General features: G+C 33.9%; 1 protein-coding gene across 21 annotated transcripts in view; it reads left to right on the forward strand.

The window, feature by feature from the left end:
• The window catches only part of AGFG1 (ArfGAP with FG repeats 1), a 71,696-nt gene that overhangs the window by 45,368 nt on the left and 10,471 nt on the right, over positions 1-15,857 (forward strand). For 6 of the 21 annotated variants that reach the window (XM_082464635.1, XM_082464624.1, XM_082464638.1 and 3 more), the window contains 8 exons: positions 1,790-1,952; positions 2,997-3,150; positions 8,605-8,724; positions 9,384-9,455; positions 10,787-10,996; positions 12,087-12,267; positions 15,130-15,209; positions 15,423-15,515. In XM_082464635.1, the coding sequence (XP_082320761.1) occupies positions 1,790-1,952; positions 2,997-3,150; positions 8,605-8,724; positions 9,384-9,455; positions 10,787-10,996; positions 12,087-12,267; positions 15,130-15,209; positions 15,423-15,515 (1,073 nt within the window). The remainder of the gene's footprint in view (positions 1-1,789; positions 1,953-2,996; positions 3,151-8,604; positions 8,725-9,383; positions 9,456-10,786; positions 10,997-12,086; positions 12,268-15,129; positions 15,210-15,422; positions 15,516-15,857) is intronic. The other 15 variants (XM_082464640.1, XM_082464626.1, XM_082464629.1 and 12 more) reach the window with 10 other exon arrangements.

Raw genomic sequence — 15,857 nt, forward strand, 5'->3', positions numbered from 1 at the left:
TAATAAGAGTAATACAAATACAAACTTCAGTTGGTGGGTAGGCGAGAGAGGGAGTGACCAACATTCAGCTAGGCTGGGACCTGTGCATTTTAAACTCATGCTCCTGCATACCTGCATACCTGTGACATGTAAGTAGAGTGGTGCAGTGGGTTTTTAACAGGACATAAGCACTATCCAAATGCAGTCTCCCTAAAAACCCTCACTATGGGCAACCACACTTAAAACATTGAGCCTGTTGCCATCATCTAAAGGGATTTTGAAATTGTTCTTTTAACCAGTTTTCAGACTCAATTCCTATGCTATACATGCTTAGCTGTTTTACTTTTAGTTAAGCAAGACTTTGAGCCAAAGACTATTATCTGATTTTATCCTTTAATAAGACTTGGCTATACTCAGAAATTGGCATTATCACTGATAGACCAAATTATGGGAAAGTGTGACTTACTGTTTTCTCCCATATACTGGAAAAAACAAAGCAGTTTTACTGTTCGTGATTATTATATAATTTGATAATAGCCAACACTTGTGTAGCTAACACCTGTACCAGAAAACGGTTCTAAGTGCTATAAATGTTAACTTGTTTATACCTCATAGCAACCATATGTCAGTGTTTTAGAAGAAAATTTGGATGCACAGAGAGTTGAAGTAGTCTGCCCTGTGTTTCATAGCTATCGAGTGATGGAGCTGGGACTTGAACTCAGATTCTAGAACAGAGTAGAAAAACTCTGTTTTTCTACTTCTCCCACCTGTGTGATATGGGGAAGGAGGGTAGGTAGAACAAAACCCAGAAATACAGAGAGCAAAAACTCTCACATAGTCCCAGCTCTGGAGATTAGTGTTGCCAATATTTGGGCATTGTATTCTTACTACCTCTCTTTCCTTCCTTTACTCCCTTGATCCCGTGAATTCTTACATGACTGAGATCACATGTGAAAGACCTGTAAAGTCTTACGGACATCTTTCCATGTCAAGACAGAGTAGCTATGTATTATTCTATTATATAGATGTTAGTATAATCCTTTTAAGCATTTTTCTCCTGGTGGATTTTGGTTTATTGTCCAATTTTTTGAAATTTTAAAGAGTGCTGTGATAACCTACGTATACATTTATTTGTGTACACTTAGTCGGTTATTTCCTAAGGATAAGTTACTGGAAATGGTACTTCTGGGGCACAGAGTATACCTATTTATGTATTGTAATAGAGAGTGACACAGTTTGTAAAGTTTATACTCAGATCAAATGCGACTGTCATTTTAATTTACATTTTTATTCGGTTACAAGTATTTTCATTTCTTTGTCTCCCTTGGTGAATTGCTTCTGTCCATTTAAAAATTGGGTTGTTAATCTTACAGATTTGTAATAGACCTTTGTATTTTGGGCTACTAACTGTAATATAATAAATGTTTCTCCTTCCTTCTGCTCTGTTTTCAAACGTTATTTATGAGCTTACGGTACTTTGGTTTTTAAAAATTAGAGTTATTAACTATCATCATGACTAACTACAAGTCCTCTCTTTTTTTAAAAAAGCAGTTATTTAATATATTGTATTTATTAGAAAAACTGTAAGTAAATAATCGAAACAAGTTTTGTGTTTAGTCTTTGTTACCCTTTCTCTGAATATTTTAATTAAGTGTAGTCAGTCTTAAGCTATCAATTCTAAGATGGTTTTGAAATAAGATTAATATCAAAACAGTCTTGTACAAAATTAGAACTAAGCTTATCATTTTGAGCTTAGTGTTCCCTACATCTTCCTTAGTTAACTGCCTGTTCAACTTTGCGTATGTTTTAGGTATGTCCCACCAGAACAAGCCAAAGTGGTGGCATCAGTTCATGCATCTATTTCAGGGTCCTCTGCCAGTAGCACAAGCAGCACACCTGAGGTCAAACCACTGAAATCTCTTTTAGGAGATTCAGCACCAGCACTGCATTTAAATAAGGGCACACCTAGTCAGGTGAGTAGTTTTTAAGTCTTTGCAGAGGCTTCTATTTAAGGAGGATTGAGTACCATGAATTTGGGAATTCATTAAGACAGTTGCATAACCTTGTATACCAGTAGCATTATGTCCTAATGGTTTATAATACATTAAAAGATACTTGGTTAAGTGGTTAGAATGTGTCTATGTTTGTTCTTTTTGCTGTTGCGAATGCTATTGCGAATACGAGTTTGTAAAGCTGTACAGGAACATTGTTATCGCTATCTATCAACATATATGTATCATATGTATCATATAACATACAGTGGTAAAACATGAATCTGTGGTGACCATCAGAGTTAGAACAGTATGGCCTCTGTGATATTCTTTTACAGGAAAGGATTTCTCAAGCATAGAATTTTTTCTCCATCCTGATTGCGAAGCATGTTTATCGTTGAAACGCAGGTGGCTTTGCATTACATAGCTTATTCTAAAAAACTGAAGTCTTTTCAGCAGTTTGTGTCTAGAGTTTATGCTTCTGTATGTACTTCATGATAGTCAGGGAGCTGTGACAGATCTGTTACTGTGTGGCATTACAATGTCTGTCACACACAAGAATGATTCTGAGGCATGGTACTATTTGAATTAAATTCCACCTTTTTTAATAATGCGTATACTAGGGCATCTACATAAGTTGCTCCACTTTCATCAAAGGTTTGAGTAGAAAATGAAGAGAAGGGTAAAGTCAGTATATTGTAACTCTTCCCATGGATAAAAGATTTGTTCTGTGAAAGCCTTATCATCATACTGTCTTAGCAGTAAGTCTGTCTCGTGTCATGAGGTGTAACAACTGTTGTAATTGTATTTCATTGCTTTTGACTCTGTACTTAACATTGAAAGATAATATGGGAATAGATGTTGAAAATTTGTGCTTTTCAAAAAACATCAAAGAACTCAAAACTCTACAAATAGAAGATTATGTAATCTTTAAACTGTGTTTTAAGCTTGGTGAATTGGAAATAGTGTTATAAAAATTCAGCGGATCTGACTGGAAGCTCTTTATAGCTAATATGTGGTTTATAGTCCCCTGTTGTAGGTCGCTCTCAAGGGCAGCAGCAGGAAAAGAAGCAGTTTGACCTTTTAAGTGATCTTGGCTCAGACATCTTTGCTGCTCCAGCACCACAGTCAACAGCTACAGCCAATTTTGCAAACTTTGCACATTTCAACAGTCATGCAGGTAAGTTTTTTCCCAGCAGCTTTTGCCAGAGTGAGTGAATAATCATCACATTAAATGTTGTACACTAATTTAAGAATTGATTTGGTCATTTTGAAGCAGTTTTATTTGATAATTTGAAACTTTGCTTTATGTTTTTTGCGTATATATATTTCACTGTTTTATAAGCATAACAGAAGCCAGTGCTTACTGAATTGATTTCCTATTTGTATTTTGGGATTTATTTTACCTTCTTTTATTCACCTATGAAATTGTGATGCTATCCCACTTTTTTTTTTCCTTTCAATTTCATGTCCTGGCTTATAGTTGGATAATAATGGTACAAAGTATGTCATGTATATATGCATCCAGAAATGTGCCTTTTGAGATAGTTTGGAAAATTATAGAAAACCTGCTCTTCAGCCACATTTCTTTCTATCAAGCATTGAAGGAATTTTTTGTTTTAAATACCAGTGGAAACATTTTGTAAGAATATGCTACAGAAGGAAGTTGTGGTGCGACTTATGTATGTTTGTGTGTGTGTGTGTTTGCTTTTTCAAAAGGGATTCTAGGATGAGAATTTCAGGAGAGATTATACTGAGAAGGGTAAAAATCGGGAGGCTCACGCTGTTAGGGCTGTGGTAGGTTTCCATCTGCTTTACATTAGCTGAGCCCAGAAGTCCAGAAGGAGACTGAGGAGACTCTTTTCCCTTCACACTGTAGGTGGGAAGCCAGTTCCCTCTCTGAGCAGACAGGAGCTCTAGCTCTCTGTTTCCCCTCTTGCTTTTCGAATGGTGGCCAAAAGAGTTGGTGGAAGACTCAGTGAATAGAGAGTGAACCTTCTGTAATTTATGAGTATTCTGCATTTATCTCAGTTTTAGGTTTATGGAAATGTAATTTGAAATGATGGAAAAGTAACTGCCAAACTCTTTTGTAAATTTTCAGCTTATTTCATGACTTATTTCATGTTTCCCTTGTGTGTGTGTGTATGTGTGTTTTTGTTTTGTGTTTTTGTCTCTAAATGCAATTTGTGAATATTTGCAAGTCAGGGAATTGATGTTACACTTTTCTGTGTAATCATATTAGCCAAAAATAGACAAGACAGTGCAGCTCCACAGGCTAATTTGTACCGTGATTACCCTCATACTTTCAATAACTCCCTTAAAATGCTTTTTGAAAATAATTGTCATTATTTGATTGTAGAAAATGTTAAAAGAGAGAAATGTATGATTTTATCAGATTGATAGAAGGTAGTATATCTTAACTATTTTGTCTCTTTTCCACATGTGGCAGAAATGGTAGGACAGATGCGTCTGTGAGGAAGTAGTTGAATAACCATGTAGATTAGGTCGGGTTGCCTGAGAGTAATAGTTTTTTAGCCTGAAGTTCTTTTGTATTTACAGATGACTACTCACATCACTCTTTTCTTACTTCATTTGATTGATCCCAGGAGCATAAAGTATATATGGATATTGCAAGAACAAGCTAATAAAATTACCCATTTATTTTCCTTCTAGTATAGTTGATACCATCTTTCACTTTTTACCTTAAGTAAGTTTTAAATTGGTGTCACGGTTCAACCTGAAATGTCTTTTTCCGGAGCCTTTGCAAGCACTCTGAATTTTTACTTTTCCATACATGGTTCATAGATACAAAGTCATTGATAGCTGAGTTTTTGCCCTGAAATTATCATTAAAAAAAAAAAAACACATTTGGTGAAAATTTTCTCCTGAGCGCATTGATGTGACAAATGGAACTTTTAACAGCAAACAGTAATTATTCAGATACGCCAATCTGGCTGGCATTGTTTTAAAGGGAAAACTGTTCTTTTGCAGATAGTTCAATGGGTTAAAAGCCAGAAGTCTTTACCCTTCTTTATTTGAACATTCTGGCTGAGTTGGTGTGTGTGTGGATATGTGTCAGTGGTGGGGTCAGTATTACGTTCAGGAAAAGTCATCTTCTACAGAAATAGGCGTGCAGTTAGAAACATAATTTACTACAGCATGTAATAGTTATTTTGCCTGGTAATAAACGTATCACAAAACCTGTGAACTGTAAACTGTAATTGATTTTGGCCACACCTTATATGAGGGATGTCAAACTCAACTGCCTTGCCACCCAGTTAACACAAATGAATAATATAATGCAGTGCCCCTTTCAAAGGGGGATGGTCTATAATCTCCTGTTGCCACATGAAAATACAGGCTCAGGATTACTAAATACACCGATTATCTTTTAAGAGAAGTACGAAAACTTGTTATGTAATGTGAAATGCTCTCTTTTTAAATGTTAGGAATTAATGAAAATAAACTATCATATAGGTGAAACAAAGTCTGTTGGTTAGCTGAATTTGATGAGGGTTGCCTGTTTCCATCCTCTGGTCTCTACATTTTTTTTTTCCTTTCTCATGAGTATCTGTTGCTCAACGAAGAGTAAAGACAACTCTTGGCAAGATTCAGGCTCATGAACTTGGTGCCTTAAATTCTAAATTCTGAGTTGAACTCCTTTGTACTTTTTGAATAAGACTATGTAAAAAACATCTTTATTATTTTGCCATATTCTTTTTAGTTTGGATTTCTTTGTGTAGAGATTGATTGAGGTTCCAGATAGTAATTTTTGTTTATTGAATTTATTAGTGTTTAATTTCCAAAGTTGTGTTTATGAAAGTTTCATTCCACAACACTTTACAAATTTAGAAAGTTACTGTAATCAGTTGTTGAAGACAGTAAATTCAGTGTCTACAAATAAAAACGGATAGTAGCATTACAAAGCCCTATCTTGCTGTAGTGAGTAGGTACTTGAGGAGTGTGTGTGGTGCTCTGGTTGGAAAACACTGGGAAAATATAACTGTGACGAAATAGGCTGGCCCAACAAAATGGATTGCATTGAACTGATTTTTTTCCCCGATGATGTTTGAAACATGTTAAATGCAAAATTTTCCCATATGATGTTCTAAATATAAGTTAAATGTAGAGTATGTTATTATTATAGGCTACATATATGTTCGAGGTTATAAGCCACAAACTAGCTTAGGACCAGTTCTTGTTTCTGCAAGGGACAGATGTTTCATTTGTTGTTCTCAACTGTACAGCTAAGTGTTCAAAAAACTTGGAAACTTGCATTTTGGAATATAATCCACTCTAAATTTGAGAATTTCCTATATCATGTTCTCTATTCATTTGGTTTATAGTTGTATATATTATCTATTTATTATCTATTTTGGCCTTAAACTCATTTTGTCTTTTAGTAGAATTTTCTTCTCTTTGGCTTAGTATTTCAAAGCTCTTAAGAAATTTATTTCTGTTGTTTCATAAGTTGTAGAATCATAGTGTTTGTTGGTTTTGCTAGTAGAGACCATCTAGCAAATCTTCTCATTTTGTTAGTGAGAATACTGGTAGAGCCAGAACAATTGAGGGACTCGTCCAGCGGTTTACAGTTACTTACGTTAGGATGGAGTTCCCTGATCCTTATCTTAGATTCCCTTTTCACTAAACTGTACTTGCTTACTGGTGTTCTCAGCAATGCTAAATGGTAACTGTATTTAAGCTTATATTTAAACTGGTATAGATATTCCTTTCAAAATATTTTTTAGGAAATTAATTTTTAAAATTTATTATTTATCTATTAGTATTTCTTCCATTATATTTCTTTTGGGGACAGTAAAATTTCAGCCTGTAAAGAAGTTGAATTTTATCATATTAAGTAAAAACAGACAAAATATTGTAGGGAGTCCAGAATACAGAATTTATATTGTTAAGCAGTAAGCAGCCTTTTAATTTAGGTTCTTCTGTATAGTGCTTAAGGGCCAGGTCAGATGTGTTTCAAAAAAGTTTTCAAGAACGCAGTGTGAGCAGTGACATGTGGGGATAGCACTCCACTCGTCAGAAGTGGTGGGTTCGAAGACACTAGAAGGGAAGTGGCACAGGTGTGTAGGAAAAGGGGGTTACTCTAGGTACATTCCCCCCACCCGCCCCCGTCATATCCATTTAGATAGATAAAACAGCAATTACATGAAATACTGTTAAGTTTTCCTGATTTTCTTCCTAGAATAATGTTTTACTTTGTTAATGGAAAATTTTTTTGCTTAGTGACTTCTTTTGGTTTGTTTACAAGTAGAGTACATATTCATTGAAAAAGCTTGGCGAACTCAGGCAAACAAAGAAGGAAATGATACCTACATGAAATCTCACTACTTCGATTTAACTAAAATGCAGATTTTCTATGCACATGATGCTATGTTTAATGAAATTAGCAGATGAAAATGTATCTGGAATTTATTAACCTGTTTATCTTATTTACTTTGCTGTAAGTATTTTTGTATAGGGCTAAATATTCTTTTACATGAATTTTTTAAATGGCTGCATTATATTCCATTGTATGATGTTCCATAATATATTTAAGTGATCTCTTGTTGGCCATTTGAGTTTCTAAGTTTTTCATTATTATAAAAAACACATTGTTTAGCTGTTAGATTCAGCCATGCTCATTTGCAATATTATCTCTTTACAAAAACTACCTAGAAGTAGAATTGCCTGCAGAGGGTTTAAGTGGCTCACTCACTTTGTTGGTGACATATAACCTTTCTCCATCTTTTGGACATGCTTTTCGTTCTTACCACTTAGCATTCCCTTTCCTGCATACCAACCACTTCTTATTCTTATCTTATCCTCTATAAAAATCTTATCCAGCATCTGTTTTGGCCTTAAAAAAAGTCTTTTGAGTTATTTCATTTTACTTACACATTTTAACTTTAGGGAAGCTTAGAATTTTGCTCTTAGGTTGGTGACCAGTTGGGAAATACCAGTTGGTCTTTTTCACTGGGTATGAGGTGCATTTATGCTATGATTTTTACGTTTCTATCGTTTCTTAAGTTTTAATATGTTTTTTAAAATGGCAGGCTCCTAATAAAATATGAGTATCTTCAATTTATTTGGTGATCATGTCCTTCTTTTTATACACTCGAGTTTTCTTTTTTTAAATATGCTATGGTGTGACATAGTTATAAACTTAAAAAGCAACTAAAAGATTTAATGTAATTAAGCCATCTTTGTATCATTATTTTAGATTCACATAACTGATGAATCACTTATCACTATTTTAAATCTGAATTTTCCAAATGTATCCTGTATCCTGTATCTCTATCTGCTTTACTGTAACTAAATATTTAGTGCTCTTAATTCAGAGTTCCTTTAATAGAGGCACTTTACAGTACTATTCCTGAGGTCACTCAAAGGCTATTGTATACAAATTTATCATTGTACAAAGCGTTTTTGGAAATTCCTGGATACCCTTTGATAAATTGCTTGAAGTTGGGTGAAATAAACACTGGTAGAATTTAAAATCTGATTTCTAAATGAATTTTCTTTAAAGTAAGTTGTGAGACATAGAAACTTTCATAAAATTCTTAAATTCATTTATCATATTTTTCATTTATAATTTTCATATTCATTAACATATATTGTTCCTTACCATTTACAGCTCAGAATTCTGCAAATGCAGATTTTGCAAACTTTGATGCATTTGGACAGTCTAGTGGTTCGAGTAATTTTGGAGGTTTCCCCACAGCAAGCCACTCTTCTTTTCAGCCCCAATCTACAGGTAGAGCTCTCCAGCATTATGCTTAAATGTTTACTTCAAAAAATAAAAAACTCTCTAGAGGTAGTTTTGGAAATTTACTCTAAACTTAAATTCTGTGATTATCTGGTTCTAAAATAGTTCTATCTTACAAAGCTCTGGGGAAACCTGAAATCTTTATATTTTTCTTTGTTCGTTTTTCTGAACGCTAGTATTTTGTCTAATTCACATCTATTCTCCTTTTCCTGCACATGAATCTTCCTTAAATTTCTTAGGCACAGAGGTATTAAAGTACTAAAAGTTTTTAGGTTCACAAAACACATTACAATTTAGGCTCTGAATAAAGGAAGCTAGTTGATTGCTTCCATAGAACTAAAAACGTTAAGTAATTTTCAGGACGACAGGCTTCAGAAAATAAATATTATTAGTTGAGTAGATTATTTAACAATCACTTCAATAAACTTTAAATAGTTTTCTGTGCAGGAATTGGTCTTTAAACATTGAATACTCTCCCATAAACTGTATTGTTTTCAGAAACTCATTGAACCTTTGTTTAGATCTTTTGGCTGATTATTTTTCGTTCAACTTTTAACTCTGTATTGTCTTAAAGCCTTTTCTTTCAATTTTCTTTTTTTTTTTTTTTCCTTTAAATTTCATCATTTACATAATATCTGGCTGTCCAGCATTTAGAATGCTTTCATCTAGCTGCAGTTTTGGTGAATTTACTTCAGCTTTTCCTCTCCAGGCTTCCAACAGTAAGTTCTGTTGTCAAGTAGGCATCTTTTACTAATTTGTATGTTTTGTGCTGTATTTTATAGGTTTTTCAATTATAGAATGTTAATCATCTTTTAACGATAATCCTTCAGAAATTCTCACTTTTACTCTCTCCACTATTGCTAAACTCAGAGAACACAGTAGTATACCATAACAGAGTTAGTTGATTTAATAATTCAGTTTTTATTAATTTGAAATAAATTTCTTCATACAGATTTTGAAAGCTCAGTATGTACTTTGTTCATCAGCTCCTTGTAACAGATCACAGTCTTTTAAATACAAACATTACTTAGTTTTAATTGAAAACAACTAGAGTTTAATTCCTGAAAGAAATATATTTGTTTTAGAATGCATAAAAAACTGATTGCTGGAAAGTGTTTGTGGTTTTTTAAAAAATAGGGTGTAACCTTTCTGTTTCTGAAATACCTGTAAGTGTGCTTTGCTCTCACTTTAATATATAAATATCTATATCTATACCTACTATCTTGATTGCTGAGACTAATGTTTAGGCATAAAGAACCAACATCAAAAGTGTAGCACCAAAAGTGTAGAATGAATATATACTGGTCTTAGTATTTTAGTAGTACCTTAGGGAGTACTCTAGAATACAGAACAGTCTTTAAAATCTTAGCAGGATAAAGTTGATGTAATATTTATATTATTTATATATTATGTGCTATAATTTTTTCCTTGAACTATAAGGGCATAATTTTACTGAAGACATTGTGGTGGTGTGTGTACATTAAATTATTATGTGGCATTAAGTAATAGCTCTTCAAGTAAAAATAAGTCTAAAGCTCAAAAACCACCTTTTAAGAAATTTGGATCAAAATAGTACATTGTAAACATTTTAAATCTCTACCCTGGGATTTGTTTCAACCAGGTCTCCATTGTAACTACAAAAACTTCTGTAGTGTAAGATATTTTGCATCTTGCCTACAGAGTTTGTTTAGGGAGAATTGATAAAAGGTCATAGTATACATAGCTGAATGTTCTATGAAGTAACTGAGTTTCAAATTAGGTAGCATGGAGACACTCTCCTGTGAATTATTTTCTTCATTCCAGGGTAGAAAATTACACACAGAAACTTGTTGCCCTATATGTTGCCAGGGCCTTTGAAAATCTAGTTTTGTAAATTATGAAAAGTCACGTGTAGATAATTAAAGTTGAATGCCACTTGCCAGTTTTTAATTTTAGGAATTTAGGATTGCTTCTAGAACACTTAATGTAGGAAGAAATGATCATATAATCTTTATCAAAGGATATTGGGAAAAGTCTAGCAATTTCAAGTTTTCTGTCTATTCTGTTACAGGTGGAAGTGCTGGATCAGTAAATGCTAATTTTGCTCATTTTGATAACTTCCCCAAATCCTCCAGTGCTGATTTTGGAACGTTCAATACTTCCCAGAGTCATCAGACAGCATCAGCTGTTAGTAAAGTTTCAGCGAACAAAGCTGGTCTACAGACTACAGACAAATATGCGGCACTTGCTAATTTAGACAATATCTTCAGTGCCGGGCAAGGTATCAAGCTTTAAACAAACGAATACAAATTTGTATATTAAACAGTCCTCTAAATTTGGTTGTATTTATTAAAATCTGAGGATGTGCTTTCCTTAGTTGTATAGCCGTTTAGTTTACACTAAATGTTCGTGACTATTTGGCACATTTTGGATCTGAAATAACTACACAATGGAAGGCCTAGAAACTAATTTGTAAACGTCTAGATTTAAAAGAAAATAATTGACAAAAATTTAATTTTGTCTTAGAAAGCTTGCTTTATTGTTCTAAGGCCATAAAGGGCCAAAAAATCCTATTAATAGAGACGACTAGAGGATTATTTGGTAGTTTCCGTGATGTATTTGTTTTGAACTATGTTCTATTAATATTTTAGTATTTATTAAAAAAACAAGATATTTACAGTGTGTTTTTATACCTAGTTTTGGTCTTAAGGCTAGTTTTTTTGCCTCTCAAAGTGCGTAGCATAGTGGGGGAACAGCAGGGGGTCTCCTTTCAGACTGGGTTCTGCATCCTGATCTCTGAGCCTGATTTCTCATCCACCCTCCGAAACGAGGGCAGTAGTAATAGCATTGAACTTAAAAAGTTGTATTATATGTGTTACTGCATGGGAGGCATTTAGAACAGTGCCTGGCACATCGTTAAGTGCTCTGTGAATGTTTCCTCTTACTACTATCTCTAATTTTTTCATGAACAACCCTGGGAAAATGATATTATTAACAGACTGTTCACATCAAGCATTTTATGAGTGTATATGTTCACTTGAATGAGATGTCCCCATCTTGCAGATTTAATGTAGCACTTTGAGAATTTCTTCTTTATGTGTAATCTAGACATGTTATTGGTACTGGATCTTAGTTTTTGTTACAGAAACAGTATTTTGTCTTTATCAGAGTGGTATGTATAGCACTAATCTTGTCCAATATTTTCTGGATTATTTATTGGATAAGACTCTAGAATCATGTCCATTTATTTGCTAAGCTCCAGATCGGTTTTAAATTTACATGTGTTTCATGGCAAATGTGGTTGTAAGTTGAAAGCGTAAGTTAAGCATAAGTTAAAATTTTTGATGTAATATGTTTTTGTTTGTTCACAGGTGGTGATCAGGGTAGTGGGTTTGGGACCACAGGTAAAGCTCCTGTTGGTTCTGTGGTTTCAGTTCCCAGTCAGTCAAGTGCATCTTCAGACAAGTATGCAGCCCTGGCAGAACTGGACAGCGTTTTCAGCTCCGCGGCCACCTCCAGTAACGCATATTCTTCCACAAGTAATGCTAGCAGGTAGCTTGTCTTAGTCTGTGTTCCTGCTTTGTGTTTTATCTTTTAAACTTTTTTTCAACTCTGAATAATAATGCTGTTAAGTAATGATCATTTGGGGCTTAAAGATTCCTGAATATTTTTGTAAGTTTGAGGAAACTGTGTTTAAATTTTCTAATTAAAATATAATCCTTGGGGCTTCCCTGGTGGCGCGGTGGTTGAGAATCTGCCTGCCAATGCAGGGGACGCGGGTTCGGGCCCTGGTCTGGGAAGATCCCACATGCCGCGGAGCAACTGGGCCCGTGAGCCACAATTACTGAGCCTGCGCGTCTGGAGCCTGTGCTCCGCAGCAGGAGAGGCCGCGATGGTGAGAGGCCCACGCACTGCGATGAAGAGTGGTCCCCGCTTGCCACAACTAGAGAAAGCCCTCGCACAGAAACGAAGACCCAACACAGTCATAAATAAATAAATAAATAAATAATAAAAAAAAAAAGAACGTGAATTTCTAAAAAAAATCAGAATGTTAACAAACTTTAAAAAAAAAAAAAAAAAAAAAAAAATATAATCCTTGAGTAAGTGCCATAGTTTTATTTTTTTATTTAATCGAAGGCTTTGTTACTTTTTTCCCTTGAACACTAAAATGTAATTTAGAGTATATACACATCTTGAAATGGATAGTCATATACACATTTAATTGTACTCAGCAGAGAATCCATTTACAAAATTATTTGCTTTTAATGTACAGTTCTCAGTCATGAAGATTAAACACTGAAAGTAGCATGTTATAGCCTTAGTTGTAAATAAGCAGTTTTAGAAATGTTTGCACCAGAACCCAAGACCAATTCTGTATCTCTTTTGTCATACTAGTATTTACAAATAGACATATCTGTTACTGTGTTCAGATAGATCTGGTGTAAGAAATTCTTGGCAGCAGAAAGTCTACTGCATTTTAACAGTGTTCGGTCTTTTTTTTTTTTTTTTTTTTTTTAACAGTGTTCAGTCTTTAAAAACTCTTCTAGTTTTGACTTCTTCATCTTTGGGTCAAGGAAGCAGACCTAGAAGTACAGGTGACTTACCTGTACAGTGTCTTACCCATCTCTTAGTTTTCCATTCCTGCAGATTGTCTCTTCTTTTTTTGTTATCTGAGTAGCTTTTTATTTCCCTTTAGCACCTTTTGCAGAGAGAAATGGTAGGATTGTAACATTAACTAGTTTGGCTCACTCTCCAGTAACAAATTTTCTGTATGGCAGATGGGAAAAATTGAATCCAAAGAATAAAATTTAGAGTATTTATATATTTTTTGCTTTATTAATGTTGTCTACATTACACATATATAATAGTGGACTATAGCAAGGTGGTCGTAAAGTCTGGAAACATAGACAGGTATATGTAATGAAATGGTTTATTGGTATTACATTATAATCATAAGTGGTCCCCAGAGTGTAACCCATGGAATGTTTGAAGTACCTGAGACCCATTCAAAAGGTCTGTGAGGTTAAAACCTAAATTCATAATAATTCTGAGGGGTTATTTGTGTTTTCAGTAATTGACATTTGTATTGATGGTGCAAGAACTATGACAGGTAAAACTTGCTGGTGCCTTAGCATTGATTTACAGCTTTGGCACCAAGCCATACAGTCATCTAATAGTCATTATATTCCTTACCACCACACATTCAGTTTTACTTAGGAATATTTTTGATGCAGTTTTTATTATGAATATGCTTTATGAAGCAGTAAAGGAATTTAAGTCTTGACCCTTAAATATGTCTTCTTAATTTTCTGTGTGTTGAAGTAAGGTATGCATCAGGTAGTTCTGCTATATACTGAAGTATAAAGCTGTCTTGAGTAAAAAATCAGTTTGTGTGGTTGTTTGAGTTGTGGAATGAACCAGCCACTTGTTTTATGGAACACCATTTTTCCTTGAAAGTATGATTGATAGACAAACCATGGTTATTCAGATTTGGATATTTGGTAGACATTTTCTCAAAAATGAAATTTTAAGTCTGTCACTTTAAGGAAAATAACTACTTAAAATACATACTCTCAAGCAAATAGTAGAGTTTTGGAAAATTTAGGGACCACCGTGGGCTTAAAATTAAGCTTCCCATTACTTTTCTGATGAGATGGATGGTGATATTAATGATTGTAATTTTTTATTTTGCATAGGGATGTATGTTGACATTTTGAAGGTTGGCATCAAGTATTTTCCAAATGATATAAAGTTAGTAAAAGATTCATTTAAAGTGTAAGATAGACTAGTGGATGTTACTTTACATAGAAGTCCATTGATATGGTTTCAACTTCCATATTGCAACTAACCTTTAGGAAACTATCCCTGGTGTTTTTTGTATGATGTCAAGGAAAATATCCACAGTTATCTGGAAAAGGTGTTAAAATTCTCCTGTTTTGTTCAACTATGTTACCATGTGAGGCCAGTTTTTCTTCATATGCATCAACCTAAACAACATATCACAACAGATTGATCTTATATTAAGCCAGCCATTAAAGAGATTTGTAAAAGTATCAAACAGTGTTACTCTTCTCATTAGGTTCCTTTTGTTTTAGAAAATATATTTACTTATAAAAGTGCTACTTAGGTTAGCATGTAATGGCTTTATTGTTATTTTTAAATGAATAAAATTATTTAAATTTGTTTTAATTGATGTACAATATATATTGGTAAATATAGCAACTTAAAGTTCTTTGGGGTTCTCAGTAATATTTTAGAATGTGAATGAGTTCTGAGACTTAAAGTTTGAGAACTGATGTGATACATGATATGTTCAATATTATTTGTTTCCATATTTTATGGCAACCTTGTAGATAGATTACCATTGCTTTTTTTCCCCCTCAAAACATGAACTCTTTCAATACTTGTTTTCAGTAATGTTTTTGGAACAGTGCCAGTGGGTGCTTCTGCACAGACACAGCCTGCTTCTTCAAGTGTGCCTGCTCCATTTGGAGGTACGTGTTTCTGGTATATATATACTGGTTTTTATAAAGAACCCTAATACATATTGTATCGCATTTTCTTAGGGATACCAGAAGACAGTCAAAGCACCAGTTTATTATCAGAAAGCTCTAGTTTTCTATCTTCATAAATATATGAACAAATACTTTAAATAATTGAATACAAATGCATTAGGATTTTATAGTGTATTTTATAATTTTTTAAAGCTACACCTTCCACAAATCCATTTGTTGCTGCTGCTGGTCCTTCTGTGGCATCTTCTACAAATCCATTTCAGACCAATGCCAGAGGAGCAACAGGTAAGAAATAAATATAAATTATAGAACAGTAAGCTTTGGAAAAGGTATATATTGCAAAGACATCATGTGAAGAACATGAGAAAATAAGGTTCCTTTCTTACTGAAGTGACTGTAAAGTGGATTAATTTTGCCCGTAAAGACATATAGTACCTGAAAGTTTATAGAATCCTTGAATTTAATATTTGAAAATGGACCAGAGAAGTTATCTAGCACCCACCACTCAAAGCTTTCGTTTTTCAGGTGTGGAAGCCCAAGCATGGAGATGAGAGTTAAAGCCTTAAAGCCCACAGCCAATATATGACAGAGATGGTACTTGAACATTGTAATTCTGGCTTATTTGTT

Source organism: Balaenoptera physalus, assembly GCF_965194825.1.
Source record: "Balaenoptera physalus genome assembly, chromosome: 6".
NCBI classification, from domain to species: Eukaryota; Metazoa; Chordata; class Mammalia; order Artiodactyla; family Balaenopteridae; genus Balaenoptera; species Balaenoptera physalus.